Source organism: Humulus lupulus, chromosome 6, assembly GCF_963169125.1.
Source record: "Humulus lupulus chromosome 6, drHumLupu1.1, whole genome shotgun sequence".
In the NCBI taxonomy this organism is placed as follows: Eukaryota; Viridiplantae; Streptophyta; class Magnoliopsida; order Rosales; family Cannabaceae; genus Humulus; species Humulus lupulus.
In genome coordinates, this window is record NC_084798.1 from 212,737,284 (window position 1) to 212,754,486 (window position 17,203).

At 30.9% G+C, this 17,203-nt stretch overlaps 2 protein-coding genes across 2 annotated transcripts; both read right to left on the bottom strand.

Annotated features, from left to right (window-relative positions):
• Positions 1 to 684: 684 nt before the first annotated feature.
• Positions 685 to 9,498, bottom strand: LOC133785971 (receptor-like protein 33). Its single transcript, XM_062225181.1, has 3 exons — positions 6,854 to 9,498; positions 2,046 to 2,222; positions 685 to 1,849 (listed from the first exon to the last, which is right to left on the bottom strand). Exons 1-3 carry the CDS (start codon positions 9,496 to 9,498, stop codon positions 685 to 687), a joined length of 3,987 nt encoding a protein of 1,328 aa, XP_062081165.1.
• Positions 9,499 to 14,651: 5,153 nt separating this feature from the next.
• On the bottom strand, positions 14,652 to 16,454 carry LOC133785972 (receptor like protein 22-like). Its single transcript, XM_062225182.1, has one exon. The coding sequence runs from the start codon at positions 16,452 to 16,454 to the stop codon at positions 14,652 to 14,654; it is 1,803 nt and encodes a 600-aa protein (XP_062081166.1).
• Positions 16,455 to 17,203: the final 749 nt, after the last annotated feature.

Sequence of the window (17,203 nt, forward strand, 5' to 3'; positions counted from 1 at the left end):
AACTTTTATTGAGAATACTAAGAATAGTTCAATAGTACAATGTGAGATAATCATAAAATTTATACGACCCAAATATTATATCATGTGGTCTAGTATACATAAAATAGTATTGGTCTTATTATGTTTGTTTTGTTTTTTTGTACTTTTCAAAAAACACAATCATTTACTTAATTTATGTAAAAAAACTACTTCCTTAAAAGGTAAGCATATAGATATGCTCTCTAAGTATTATGAATAACGTGAACACAAACCAAACATTTGTATTATTGTTTGGATGAATTAATCAAGTAATTAATATGGCATTTTTTTCTTTCTTATCCTAGTTTCTTACCAAAGAAATTAAAAAGAACAATTATCTATCTTATTGTACAGCATCTCTTTATTTTTAGTATTATTTTTCACTTAGGTAAAGTATGTCTAAACCATAAATTAATTTTGTAATTGTATTTGAATTGTACATTTTCTTGTCTTATTTAAGAAGCAACCATTTTTATCATCATTTGGGAGACTTTACAAGTGTATAGAGAAAAATGAAACCAAAAAAAAAAAAAAGTTCAGGTGACCAACATAGTTTTTGTAAAGTTGACTAAAATTCATTTAAACAAAAACTTACATAATAACGATCTACAATAACAAACAACATACATTTAAACAAAAAGAAACACAATATACTAAAAATGTAAACTAATGTCTTCTCTCAATTCCAACATTTTGACGAGCCCTCCTCTGCTTTGATCTTTTTGCCATAAGATGCCATTGTTCTCCTTTCAATGTTTTGACAATCCCATCAATGTTTTGATCGGTAAGGAACATGTATCCGATCGAAATTCCAATAACCATTCCACTTCCAAATCCTATTAACACAATTTTCCAATCAAATCCCTTCACATGCTCCTCATTGTCCTCTTGCTGAAATTGGTGTATGGTGTCCTCGTTGCATGATTCTGAAATTGGAAACCCACATAAGCCCAAATTCTCTTTGTATGAATCGTTTGTGAATGTATCAAATTGTCGACTGCGAGGTATAAGCCCCTCCAATTGGTTCACAGAAAGATTTAAAATTTGGAGTTGATTTAGATTTGCTGCCAATTGCCATGGAATCTTCCCAACAAGCTCATTCGAGGAGAGATCTAACCATTCCAGATTGGTCAAATTTCCCAAGGATGGTGGAATATTGCAAGATATCTTGTTATGTGAAAAATTGAGCCCTTTGAGTGAGTTGAGCTTACCAAGCAATTCTGGGATCTCTCCTGTGAAGTTATTTCTTGAGAAGTCAATGAATATAAGCATGGTTTGGATTTTCTCTAACTCAGGATAATATCCTTTTATTGTCAATGAACTGCTTTCATAATATCGAATTAGTGTTGGATATTCCATGTATCTCAAGTAATCTGAAGTAGCATTCATCATTCCCACAAAATTCTTAAAATATTTTTGGGGCAAATGATCAGTAAATTCATTGCCAGAGAGATCCATGATTCTCAAATTGTGAAAGGGATGTCTCAACTTGGGATTGCCTATTGGACCTTGAAATCTATTAGATCTCAAGATAAGAACTTGGAGATTCGGAAGAGATTCCAACCACCAGGGGAATGCTCCATTTATCTTGTTGATTCCAATATCTAAAAATTTCAACTCTTTACAATTGAGCAAAGACTTTGGTAAAGAACCTTCCAATTGATTTTCTTTGAGATTCAAAACACCTAGGCAGTTTCCCTTTGCAAAATGTGAAGGAATCAAGCCATGAAGCTTATTCTTGTGCAAATCTAGCACACGGAGACTTGAATTTCCTAAGCATGGAGGAATGTTCTCACTCAAATTGTTATTTGACAAATCAAGGATTTGAAGCCTACTGAGATTGCAAATCAAATGTGATAATTCACCATCCAATGTATTGTTTGAGATTTAAAAAAACATCATTTTTAGGTGGTGGGATTGGAAGATGACCTTGAAGTCGGTTGGAGCAAAGGTTAATGAATGCTAGATTCTTCCATGGAATCTGATCTATTTGCGTTAAAGAGTTGTGAGAAATATCTAGTAAATACAATGAATCCTTACCCATATTCCATAGCCATTGGGGAACACTCCCTTCGATTTGATTGTTGGAGAGATCCAAGTATCTTAAATTTTCTAAGCTTCTTAAGGAGTATGGGAACTCACTTATGCCACATGAAGACAAATGTAATTCAGAAAGAATATTGGGCAAAGTATCATTATTATTACTGTTAGATACCAATGATAAGCTATTATCAGAAAGATAAAGAATTTGGAGCTTTTTTAACTTTGAAAATTGGTCAAACTACACGACACCACTCAAGTTATTTGAGGAGAGTTCCAAATCCGTGAGATTGACTTGCTGAAAAATTGATCTTGGGAAAGAGCCTTGTAAGTTATTAGAATATAAAGAAAGATACTCCAAAAAATTATGTTGGAATTCCTGAATGCTACCACTAAATTTGTTGGAACTTAGATCTAAATATTGTAAAGATGGAAGGGAATAGAACCAAGATGGTATTGTCCCATTAAGCTCATTTCCATATAAATCTAGAGTTTTTAAATTCAATGGAGGAGAACTCACTAATTGATGTTTTGAAGAGACACACGAAATTGAATTTTTTGTTGAGTTACTACAAATTTCTGGAATTGGGCCTACGAAATTATTCTCTGAAAGATCCAAATAGGTTAGTTGTTGTATATTTAAAATGGATGACCATGGGATATAACCACCAAAATTATTACGAGAAAGGTCTAAGGAAGTGATTTGTGTGCAGTTGTCAAGCAATGTGGAAGAAAGTTTTAAGAAATTGTAATTCCTTAGAGACAAAATGTGTAAATACTTCAACTTTCTACAAAGATGAGGTAGATCTATTACGACTCCAGATTCAGAAAGATTCAATAATTTAAGTGGGCTGCTCCAATTATATTGTGGAAAAGAACCATTGAGATTTGGGTTGTAACTCAAATCAAGTTGTTAAAGGTTTGGCAAACTGAGAACATTTTTCATTATATTTTTGTCTATATATTTTTCATTATATTTCCATACAAATTCCTGTGTTTAGACTTTAACACATTACAAAGCACTTTCGTCTTTCTTTTTGAGCTTTGAATTTAAAAACATCGATTGAGACATAGTTGAACATGATGAGATAAATAGTCAAGTAGTGGATAACCACATTGGAGATGGAAATTATCTACCAAATAAAAAGGAATTTAAGAAAAATAAATTAAAAATAAACAAAAAAAGATTGTTTTCTTTTCTTTTGCTGAGATAATTGAATGTCTATCGCATAATCTATGTGTACAAAATTTATCAATAATTACATCTCAGTGAAATAAAATTAGATAATTAGTACTGTATCCAATTGTAATAATGTGTACCTAATCTCAAAAATAATAATTTGACTAGTGGATCATGCAAAAGTTTTAATTAAAATTAATGTCAATTTGCCTCTCCACAAATTTCTATTATTTTAAATTTTGTAAATTTTACCCAATATTTAAATATATATATATTGTCTCAATTAAAAAATTATGTTTCAATTTTTTATGGAGTTTGTATGTCGTTATATGTTAACTCAACTTAAAAATTTATTTTGAAAACAAACATGTTAAAACTAAAAATGGATCTTAAATACACAATCACACTCTGGGTGGTGGTATATATAGAGTATTAATGAATTTGACTGGCCTCCATTGAAGACTTATTCAAGATGTCTGCTATATTTGGATCACTATCAAAGACAACTAATATCCCAAGAATCAAGGTGTGTGGTATAACTTTTGTCGCTGTAAATTTGCGTAGGAAAAATCAAGTTGCACCGGCAAAAGTTTTTTGTGGGAAAATTCCCGTTGATGAAAACGTGGGAAAATTGGTGCCAAAAAAGTTGGTGGGAAAATTCTTTTCCAGTGAAACAAATTGTGCCAGCAAAAGTAGTCGACTTTGAAAACGCCACCATTTCATTTAGTGAACATGAATTCATGTGCTTCTTTTCTAGACCAACGAGGGTGTTCTCCTTTATATCCTAAGAATTTATTTATAAATATGACATCTCTTTCATCATTTAGGACACACCTTATCTTACACCACTTTTCCATCTCTCTATTCTCTCCATCTTTTTATCTTTTAGAGTAGCCTTTATGTAGTTTTAGAGGAATAATTTGGAGGCTCCACCTCCAAATTTTCCTATTTATGTTGTAATTTTTATTTTATTTTGATAATTATGGGTTTCTAATCCACTTAAAATTATTAAGATGGATGATGAAACAAATTGTAACTAAATAGTATTTGTTGTATGTTGATCTCCCAAACTTTGAGTAATAAAAGACTATAATTTTTCTTCTTCTAAATATTTTGATAGGCCACCACTTACTTTTGTGTATGCTAGAAGGAAGGAAAAGAGTGGACTGGCTGCAAAGTCAGCCGATGGCAGAATAGGGAATTAGTTTTAATATGGTTGTGTAAATTGTATAGCCTACGGGCAGGTGCAGGGAGTGCATGGGTGTATCGGGCAGTCGGAAAATAAGAGAGAGGAAATGAGATATGAGGGGTATTGATGTATTGAGTAAGGCTTTGTATTTGGAGAGACACAGGCTCTCAAATTCCTGTAGTTCAATGAAAAGCTGCCCAGATTTCTATCTGGTTTCTATTATTTTGCATCTGTGAGTATTACTTTAACAGGTTGAGTCTATCATATTTCTTTCATCTATAATATCATGTATTTTAGATGGTTAGAACATATTTTATTTGAGTCTTAATGTTTACCCAAAAAATATTTGCTTGATGACATGGCACGATCAGGAGGCACGTGGATATCACGTGACTGTTTAGTAATGACAGTCTGGTCGACCAACGACCAGAAACAGTAAGCTGCTCAATTACAAGAAATAAGTTGAATAGTAAGGATGAAGATATGCTAACATATGTGCCGTCTGATCATAGGAACGAAGCCAGAATTCAAAAACAGTTCTAAGATAGATATTTCTAAGATTACTAGCCAGCCATTTTAAAAGACATTAAAAATTTAAATGTTGACACTCCCCTTTTAGCTCTTTCGTCTTTCTTTTTTGAGTTTTGAATTTGAAAACATTGATTGGGACATAACTACTAAACATGATGAGATGACTTGACCATATCTATAATCATAACTAATATATGAATAGAAATAGTGGATTACCACGTTTGAGATGGAAATTATCTACCAAACAAAAAGGAATTTAAGATGATTTAAATTAAAAGTAAAAAATAATAATTATTTTAATTTCTGGGTGCATTAATACAACATTCCCTAATTAATACTTACTGTTTTTTGCTATAAAAAAGCTACATAGTGATTTATGTGCAAGTTTTTAGACTACTAAATAATTTTTGACACTAATTTATCTAAATAAAATTACTTATATGAAATGTACCTGGCCATTATCGTACTTGCTCCGTTGTAAGCTTTGTAACTCTCTCTAAACAGAGTTTAAAGTTATGTAATCGATTGGTTTAATTAGAAATAATAAAGTTATCCCAAATATATAATACTTTCCACTATCAAATTAATCATTCTTTGTCTACTTTATTACAGCCACATATATAAAAATATACGTGACATAAAAAATGTATTTTTTAAAATTTATTGTTAAATAACATTGTTTGTATGATGAAGTTTTATAAAAGAAAATATTTCAAATAATAATCTTACTAATCACTTCTCCGATTTTAGTTTGTTCATTGTAAGGGGAGATTAATCTTACTAACTACAACTAACATTCCCTAATTAATCTTACTAACTACAACTACCAAACCTTTATAAAAAATCTACAACTACCAAACACTAATTCTGTTTATATAATTCTCGGTTGAAAAAACCAATGAAACTTGAGAACCAAATTATAATAATGATAGGTTTTGTTACATTAGTTTTTTTTATGTTCTAATATTTATATAGGGAACACGCATAAATGAGTTATTTTCTAAATTTGATTTTTCTGTGTTGAATAATTAATTGAAGATGGAGTGAAAAATGATACTTGCAACCGTAAAATCATACTTTTGAAGTTATAAAAAGAAGAAAACAGAGAAAAACAGGACAGCTCCAAAAGACCATTTTAGCTAGAAATGAAACTAACATTACAATAATAATAATTTCCTATTTCTCAAGAAAAAAAATAAGATGTGTAAAAACTTTTATTGACTAAATTTTATTTTGGACAAAATATTTTAAGTAAATTGAGAAAAATTAGTAGCATATCCTTAATTAATTGTCACATGATTCAGCAGATTTTAGTATGAAAATATATTTTAGTGTGAATACAATATTTTTACCATATTTATTATAATTAATTTTTATTAATAAAATATTGTATTTAAATTATCTTGTGAGAATATTTTTAGGCATTATGTCCATTCAGAGAATATGGATGGTCATGATGTGGTCATTTTCATTGATCAGCAAGCTGAGCTGAGGATGAGTGGTGATGATGTAATAATGAACATTTGCATACTTAAATTGCAAATGATGGTCAATCTCATGTACAAAAACACATAATAATAATAATAATAATAATAATAAGGAAACTAATTACTCTTATTTACTCCAAGGCATTATTTTATAAATTTATACCACCCAACACGACAAGAAAAAAAAAAGAGGAAAATAATAAAAACACAAAATACTACAACAACAACATGAGCTTTATTACAACATGAGACTAAATATAATTAAATCTAAATAAATAAGAGACACTCCTTGCCAATTATGACACCACATTGCTCTACCACAACCACTTCACAAACAAACGTGCTCTTCCATTTGAGAAAAAATTAATATAACCTATGAAGATCCCAAACACAAAGCCACATCCATACCCCAATAGCACAACTTTCCAAGTAAATCCATTTGCATCCTCCGATTCATTTTCTTGCTCCATGGTCGATCCTTCATATTCCTCGTTGCATGGTTTGGACAGTGGAAAACCACACAAATCTAAATTTCCTTTGAATGAATCATTGCTAAAAGTATTGAACTGCTTACCATTGGGTATTGGTCCCACGAGTTTGTTTTCTGAAAGGTTTAAGATTTGGAGCCATATTAAATCGGTCAACTGCCAAGGAATATTCCCACTTAGCTTGTTAGCAGAGAGGTCTAACCACTCAAGGTTAGTCAAATTTCCCAATGATGATGGTATGGTACCTCTGAGCATATTATGAGAAATGTTGAGGCCCTTGAGTGCGTTCAGCCCTCCAAGGAACACTGGAATCTCTCCACTAAAATTATTGTATGAGAAATCAAGAGTTACAAAGATAGTTAGGATATGCACCAACTCTAACTCATATCCTTTCATGGTCACTGTTATAGAGTCTTGGTAATAATCCTCTCCCATGTACTTCAGTTCTACATTCTTTGTATTCAAAATCATAGCTTTGAAGTTGACAAAGTATTTTGTTGGAAGAGCACCATCAAACTCATTGTGGGACAAATCTATAATCCTTAACTCAGGAAAAGGATATTTGATTTTAGGTTTTCCTATCGAACCATAAAACCTATTAGATCTCAAGACTAAAACCCGTAAGGCTGGAAGAGAGTCTAGCCAGTGAGGAAATGAGTCGTTGAGGATGTTATTTCCAAGATCTAGAACTTCAAGATTTTTGCAATATTCTAGTGATCTTGGCAATGAGCCTTCTAAATGATTTCCATTTAGATTGAGATTTCTCAAAGTACTTCCTACTAAAAATGTGTTGGGGATAGTACCATATAATTTGTTCCTAGAAAAATTCAAGACCGAAAGACGTTTACCATGTTTTACAATGCATCGAGGAATGATACCACTCAAGTTATTCGAAGATAAATCAAGCACCTCAAGGAATGACATGTTGCAAAAGGAAGTTAGGATCTCTCCCACAAATTGATTTTTGGCTACTGAGATGAACGATAGAAAATATGATGCAATAATTGGAAGAGGTCCTGAGAACGAGTTGGAACTGAGATCAAGATATAATAACCTATTCCATGGAAGAGGCTCTATATATGTTAAAAAATTGTGAGAAAGAGTCAAGTTGTAGAGAGAATTCTTTCCCACCTCCCATAACCATTTAGGAGCACTTCCTTGAATCTGATTATGGGAGAGATCTAAGGTAGATAATATTTTTGAAGATTTTAAAATGTGTGGGAACTCAGTAATGTTGCAAGAAGACAGATATAATTCCTCAAGATTATCCAAACTATAGTTTTTGGTGTTTCCAAAAGTTACTGAAATATTATTAGAGGAAAGGTCAAGATATGCTAACCTTTTGGAAATTAAAAGCTTTTCCAATTCCAAAGTACCACTGAACTTATTTGATGAGAGATCCAAATGTCGGAGGTTTTGACTTTGTAATGTTGATCTTGGAGTGATGCCCAAAAACACAGTTTCACCGAATGAAGTAGTTTCAAAATCTCGAATTATCTCCCCAGTAAATTGGTTGTCGCTGAGGTCTAAATACTCCAAATACGGTAGGGCATATATCCATGTTGGTATTGTCCCGTTGAGTAAGTTGTTTGATAAAATCAAATCAGTGAAATTTGGAGCACTATGCACGAGATGGTTTGATGAGTCATAAAATTGAATGTTGTCCGGAAGTGGACCAACTAAGTTACTGAAACTTAATTGCAAAGAAGATAAAGATTTTGGGATATCTTTCAATAATAGAGGTAAGTCAATGGAGAAGGTGTTATGACGGAGAGTTAAACTGTTAAGTGCACTACTCCAATTAGATGTTGGGAGAGAGACATTTGGTGCTTCATTATCTTCTAAAGAAAGACCGGTGAGATTCGACAACTCAAAAATACTCTCTAGCAGCTTCCTACTCAACTTACAATTGTCGAGATCTATATACATTAAAGAGGGGAAATTTTTGACAGAGATTACTAGTGAGAGAGAAGACAAATCAATACTAACTAGGTAGAAACTTGTCAAGTTGGATAAGTTTTGAGAAAGTGCTTTAAAGGTATTTTCCCCTATCATGACTTTATACCCCCCACCAAGTGCGAGATAATCCAATTTGGAAAGATGGGATATCTCTAAAGGGACATGACCGCTGAAGTTGGAGTAGCGCAGATCAAGAGAGGTCATATTCTTGAATTTGCCAAACTCTGGTACAATGAAGGACTCTCTAAAATCATTATCAGAAAGTTGAAGGGTTTGGAGATGGTGGAGTTTGAAGAGAGTGCTGTTGGAACTGATAGTGCCTTGAAGGCTCCAAGCAAACAAATCCAAACCGATGACGTGGCCTATAACATTGTCACACGTGATTCCGTCCCACGTGCAACAATTTTCGTTATTCCAGGTGTCTATAGCATGAAATGCAGTTCCAGGAGCAGGATATTTGAATGAGGTCTTGAGTTGGAGAAGGGCAGAGCTTTCATGAGGATGGCATTGGGGTGCATGGTCAGGAGAAGACGAAGATGATGAAATGAAAAGTTGAGAATGGATGAGCAAGAAGAAGAATACCAAATAATATAACAACATCCTCATATCTCTTCCTTTCTCTTTTAATATCAAAAACTGAAAAATCTATATTGTTAATGAGAGTGTATAATGCTGCGCCATTTATTTATAATGATGATGAGAAGATCCAAGTTAGATTTTGAAAGGTGGACAAGTTAATGTTATTTTCTGTCCAAATTTGGAGTCCAGGTGGTGGGACCTTTATGTTTTCAATTTGCAATCAAAGAAGTTTCAACGAAGAATATATCAAGACAAATGCGATATATATATATTGTTTTCAGGATGCTCTAAATAGCTACAATATACACGGTCATAAAAAAAATTCGCGCCGAAAACTGTTCACGGGTCGAGAAACACTAAGAGCCCTTCGGTATGGCTTAAAGTGAAGCCCTTATAGAAGAATTCCTCTATATATATTGTGCTTTGTAAAATTTTTATTTTTTATTTTTTTAAAGTAAAACTGGAAATATTGTTTTCATTTTTATTTTTTGATCATTTTAAAATAAAAATGTGTTTGCTAACTATTTTTGTTTTTTATTTTTTAAAAAATAAAAATAAAATATATATTTGATGACTTAGATAGTTGGTAAACATTTTTGGAAGCCATTGGTGCGAGAAGAGAGAAGAGGCCCAAGGTTACCTTACCTCCGTGAAGAGGAAAAAAAATGAGAAACTATGATATTTGAACCTAGTTTTCAGTACTGTAAACTATTTGGAATTTTCTGAAAATTTGCAGGATGCTCTAAATAGCTACAATATACACGTTCATAAAAAAGTCGCACCGAAAATTGTTCACGGATCGAGAAACACTAAAAGCCCTACCGGTAGAACTTAAAGTAAAGTCTCTATAAAAGAATTTTCCTCTGTAAATATATATATATATATATAATAGCCGTTTTAAAAGACATTAAAACTTAAATGTTGACTATCATTTCCTTTTTATCAAAGTCACCATAAAGTAGGCAATTTTTTGACTTAACATGCATGCATCTAATAAGTCATCAACAACCCTTGTTTTTTTGTCTATATATTTTTCATTATATCTGCATATAAATTCCTGTGTTTAGACTATAACACATTACAAAGCTCTTTCGTCTTTCCTTTTTAAGCTTTGAATTTAAAAACATCGATTGAGATATAGTTGAACATGATGAGATAAATAGTCAAGTAGTGGATAACCACGTTGGAGATGGAAATTATCTACCAAATAAAAAGGAATTTAAGAAAAACAAATTAAAAATAAACAAAAAAAATTGTTTTCTTTTCTTTTGATGAGATAATTGAATTTATATCAGTAATTACATCTCAGTGAAATAAAATTAGATAATTAGTACTGTGTCCAATTGTAATAATGTGTACCTAATCTCAAAAATAATAATTTGACTAGTGGATCATGCAAAAGTTTTAATTAAAATTAATGTCAATTTGCCTCTCCACAAATTTCTATTATTTAAAATTTTGTAAATTTTACCCAATATTTAAATGTATACTGTCTCAATTAAAAAATTATGTTTCAATTTTTTGTGGAGTTTGTATGTCTTTATATGTTAACTCAACTTAAAAATTTATTTTGAAAACAAATATGTTAAAACTAAAAATGGATCTTAAATACACAATCACACTTTGGGTGTGTGGTATATATAGAGTATTAATGAATTTGACTGGCCTCCATTGAAGACTTATTCAAGATGTATGCTACATTTGGAGGGTTGACCTTTTCTTGCAAAGAGTGAAACAACCCTTCCAAGTAATAAAAGAGAGTAGTTGAATTATTGATATATAGTTTTACTTATTTAATTTGTGGTTCCAAATTTCTTTTTCCTTTTGGTCCCATTTATTTATTCCTTAATTAATTAGATGAAATTAATTAATTAGCAATATATATAAGGGAATTCTCCTATAGGAGCTTCACTTTAAGCCATACTAGTAGGACTCTCAGTGTTTACAAACCGTGAACAGTTTTCGGCGCGATTTTTTTTATGACCGTGTATATTGTAGCTATTTAGAACATTCTGCAAATTTTCATAAAATTCTGAATAGTTTACAGTACCGAAAACTAGGTTCAAACATATTGTTGCACGTGTGACTAATTTTTTTATACACGTAGAAAATAACATGTTTGAACCTAGTTTTCAATACTGTAAACTATTCGGAATTTTCTGAAAATTTGCACGATACTCTAAATAGCTACAATATACACGGTCATAAAAAAAATTCGCGTCGAAAATTGTTCACGGATCGAGAAACACTGAGAGCCCTACCGACAGGGCTTAAAGTGAAGCCCTATAGAAAAATTGTCATATATATATATATGCAAGTTTTATTATCAAAATATATAATATAATAATGATCATAAATATATATCTGCAACCAAGTTTTTTTACCAAAATGAAATATAATGAGTAGACACTTGATGAATATAGGATGATGTTTGAAGAATGAATTATATAGTTTAGATTTTAATGAATGATTGTGGTTATAGACTTATGATAAAATTTTGAACCTACAAACAATGATAGTTAGAAAATTGTATTGATAATATATTATAAAAGAGTAATTCGCAGCAAAACTCCATTATTTTTACATTTTTTACACTTAACCCATCATTCTTTATATTTTTTTATGACAATACCTCCCAAATTACATTTATGTTGGCAAATCTACAATCCCGTTAGTTCTAGACTATTATCTGCCAACATGGACGTACTGTTCACATCATAATTTGTGGTCCAAGTCATTAATAAAAAAAATTTGATTAATAAAAATAATTTAGAATTAAATTAGAAACTAAGAAACATCAAGAACACTAACAAAAGATTATGGACTTGAATGCTGTTTTGTTCTTGCTTATCCAACCCATCACCATTTTCTCGCTCTAGATCTTTTCGGTTTTTCTTATTAGCTTTGGAGATCTCTCTAATCACTACAAGAAACACGACTTTTTTCGGCGGTTCTATATTTATGCATCGGCAAAGGAAACTTTTATTGGCGCTTTATATATAACAACGTCGGCAAAAGTACCCCCATTTTCGCCTATGAATCAATCTTTACCGGCGCGACTTCCCGCGACATAAATCACCTTTGCTGGTGGGTTACATACATACCTTCCCGGCAAAGGTTGAGAACTTTTCCCAATATTTAGAAATTATATATTAGATATTGAAATTATATATTAAAATAAATAAAATATAATTTCAATATTTAGACATAAAAAATCAAAACAAAAAAAATATATGAATTAAAGTAAAAGTTTTAAAAAATGTTGAACATTATTTTTAAAAAAATTATGAAAATAAGAAAACAAAGTGATTGAAATTAACACAAAAAAAAAGAAATTAAAAAATAAAAATTAAATAATTTAAAAAAATTAAGAAAAAAATGTTAAGAATAAATTATAAAAAAAATAATTTATTTTAATATATGAAGTACCTATATTGATTATTGGGGTGTAAATATCATTGCTCTTTCATATTGAGTGATTATATTTGCACCCCAAAATTTGATTCACACTCTATTTTTATTATAAATTAATATATACCGTATATTTTTATCAACTTATGCTCATATTTTTCTATTTTTTCTTTTTTGTATTCTAAAATTACATATATATAATATATTTTAAATATTTAAATAAAATAAAATTTTAAACAAAAAAATATAACAAACAAGAGTTTTTTTTCTAAAAAATTATACATTATTTATAAAAAGAATTTAAAGAAAGTAAAAAAAAATACTAAGAAAAAGTGTTAAAATTAATTTTTTTTTAATTAATGAAGTGCCTATATATATTTTTGGGCACTACAAAAAATCTTAGTTTTAGTCACAACAAATTTTGTGACTAAAAACAAAAAATTTGTGACTAAGGAAAAATCATTATATCTATGTCATCACTAAAAAGTCCGTGGCTAAAAGTATTAGTCACAAAGATCACAATTTGTTGTCACTAAATGTATTTTTAGTCACAACAAACTTTATCACTAAAAATAATAGGTTGTGACTAAAACTACATTAGTGACAACTTGTGATTAAGTATGACTTTTTAGTCACAAGTAATTTTTTTTTGTTATTAAAAGTGGCATTTAGTCACACAAAATATATGTTCGTGACTAAAAAGTTGTCACTAAAGGTTACCTTTATTTGTAGTGGGGTACAAATATAATGCCTCTTTGGACAATTTTTATGAAATGACAATGATACCCTTATAAGTTGAATACTAGTCATTGTCATTGGTGTGTACATGAGAAGAGGTTGTATTGATTTTAGGATATTTTTTTAAACTGACATGCTTTATTTGGCTGGATTTGGTTGTCAGTAAACTTTAATTTTATTTTTGTCACAAAAATATTAATTCGATAAATTAATTTACACTTGTATGTCATGCATTCAATAAATTGGTCTGCCATTGTATTTGTAATTTTGTTAAAGTCAAAATAAAAACTTTTATTGAGAATACTAATAATAGTTCAATAGTACAGTGTGAGATTATGATAAAATTTATTCGACCCAAATCTTCTATCACGTGGTCAAGTATACATAAAATAGTATTGGTCTTATTATGTTTGTTTTTGTTTTTTTTTTATTTTTTATACTTGTCAAAAAACACAATCATTTACTTAATTTATGCACAAAAAAAAAAAACTTCCTTAAAAGGTGAGCATATAGATATATTATGATTAACATGAACACAAACCAAACATTTGTATTATTATTTGGATGAATTAATCAAGTAATTAATATGGCATTTTTTTTCTTATCCTAGTTTCTTACCAGAAATTAAAAAGAAAAATTCTCTATCTTATTGTAATGCACATCATCTCTTTATTTTTAGTTTTATTTTTCATTCAAGTAAAGTATTGTTATTGAAAACAAAAAAGAGGAATATATTGCAATGGGAAGAAATGTATGTCCAAACCATAAATTAATTTTGTAATTGTATTTGAGTTATACATTTTCTTGTCTTATTTAAGAAACAACCATTTTTATCATCATTTGGGAAACTTTATAAGTGTATAGAGAAAAATGAAACCAAAAAAAAAAAAAAAAGTTAAGGTGAGTTTTTGTAAAGTTGACTAAAATTCATTTAAACGCAAACTTACATAATAACGAGCTACAATAACAAACAACATACATTTAAACAAAATGAAACACAATATACTAAAAATGTAAACTAATCTCTTCTCTCAATTTCCAACATTTGGACGAGCCCTTTTCTGCTTTGATCTTTTTGCCAAAAGATGCCATTGTTCTCCTTTCACTGTTTTGACAAGCCCATCAATGATTTTATCTGAAAGGAACATGTATCCCACCGAAATTCCAATAACCATTCCACTTCCAAATCCCATTAACACAATTTTCCAATCAAATCCATTCACATGCTCCTCATCGTCTTCTTGCTGAAATTGGTGTGTGGTGTTCTCGTTGCATGATTCTGAAATTGGAAACCCACATAAGCCCAAATTCTTTTTGTATGAATCGTTTGTGAATGTATCAAATTGTCGACTGCGAGGTATAAGCCCCTCCAATTGGTTCACAGAAAGATTTAAAAATTGGAGTTGATTTAGATTTGCTGCCAATTGCCATGGAATCTTCCCCACAAGCTTGTTCGAGGAGAGATCTAACCCTTCTAGATTGGTCAAATTTCCCAAGGATGGTGGAATACTACCAGAGATCTTGTTATGTGAAAAATTGAGCCCTTTGAGTGAGTTGAGCTTACCAAGCAATTCTGGGATCTCTCCTGTGAAGTTATTTCTTGAGAAGTCAATGACCATAAGCATGGTTTGGATTTTCTCTAACTCAGCATAATATCCTTTTATTGTCAACGAAATGATTTCATAGTAACTACCATATAGATTTGCTTGCATGTATCTCAAGTCATCTGAAGTAGCATTCATCATTCCCACAAAATTCTTAAAATACTTTTGCGGCAAATGACCAGTGAATTCATTGCCTGAGAGATCCATAATTCTCAAATTGTGAAAGGGATGTCTCACCTTGGGATTGCCTATTGGACCTTGAAATCTATTAGATCTCAAGATAAGAACTTGAAGATTCAGAAGAGATTCCAACCACCAGGGAAATGATCCATTTATCTTGTTGTTTCCAATATCTAAAAATTCCAACCATTCACAATTGAGCAAAGACTTTGGTAAGGACCCTTCCAATTGATTTTCGTTGAGATTCAAAACATGTAGGTAGTTTCCCTTTGCAAAATGTGAAGGAATGATGCCATGAAGCTTATTCTTGTGCAAATCTAGCACATAGAGACTTGAATTTCCTAAGCATTGAGGAATGTTCCCACTCAAATTGTTATTTGACAAATCAAGGACTAGAAGCTCACTGAGATTGCAAATCAAATGTGATATTTCCGTTGTAGGTGGTGGGATTGGAAGATGACCTTGAAGTCGGTTGGAGCGGAGGTTAATGTATTTTAGATTCTTCCATGGAATCTGATCTATTTGCGTTAAAGAGTTGTGAGAAATATCTAGGAATTCCAATGAATCCTTACCCACATTCCACAGCCATTTGGGAACACTGCCTTCAATTTGATTGTTGGAGAGATCCAAGTATACTAAATTTTCTAAGCTTCTTAAGGAGTATGGGAACTCACTTATTCCACATGAAGACAAATATAATTCAAAAAGAGTATTGGGCAAGGTATCATTATTATTACTAATAGATACCAGTGATAAGCTATTATTAGAAAGATCAAGAACTTGGAGCTTTTTTAACTTTGAAAAGTGGTCAAACTGCAAGGCGTCACTCAAGTTATTTGAGGAGAGAAGCAAATTCGTGAGATTGACTTGCTGAAAAATTGATCTTGGGAAAGAGCCTTGTAAGTTATTAGAATATAAAGAAAGATACTCCAAAGAATTATGTTGGAATTCCTGAATGCTACCACTGAATTTGTTGGAAGTTAGATCTAAATATTGTAAAGATGGAAGGGAATATAACCAAGATGGTATTGTCCCATTAAGCTCATTCATATTTAAATCTAGATATTTTAAATTCAATGGAGGAGAATCCACTAATTGATGTTTTGAAGAGACACACGAAAATGATTTTTTTGTTGAGTTACTACAAATTTCTAGAATTGGGCCTACGAAATTATTGTATGAAAGATCCAAATGGGTTAGTTATTGTAGATTTAAAATGGATGACCATGGGATATAACCACCAATATAATTAGAAGAAAGGTATAAGGAAGTGATTTGTGTGCAGTTGTCAAGTAATGTGAGAGAAAGTTTTAAGAAATTGTAATTCGTTAGAGACAAAATTTGTAAATACTCCAACTTTCTACAAAGATGAGGTAGATCTATCACGACTCCAGATTCGGATAGATTCAATACTTTAAGTGGGCTGCTCCAATTATATTGTGGAAAAGAACCATTGAGATTTGGGTTGTGACTCAAATCAAGTTGTTGAAGGTTTGGCAAACTGAAAACATTTTCTGGAAGTTTCCCCTGCAAATCACTGTTACTAAGATCAAGAGATGTCAAAGAAGTTTCCCCTGCAAACATTGGATTTTTTTTTTTTTGACAAAATTATTAGGTTGGATTTGGTTCAGTTGTGAGTAAATTTTATTTTTATTTTTTGTCACAAAGATATTAATTTGATAAATGAATTTACACTTATGTAAACTCTTCCTCAATCCATGTTGTCATTTTCGATTTTTTTTTTCTTTTCTTTATTTTGAAGTGGTCATTTTTGAATTGGGTTGATATATCCTAATTTA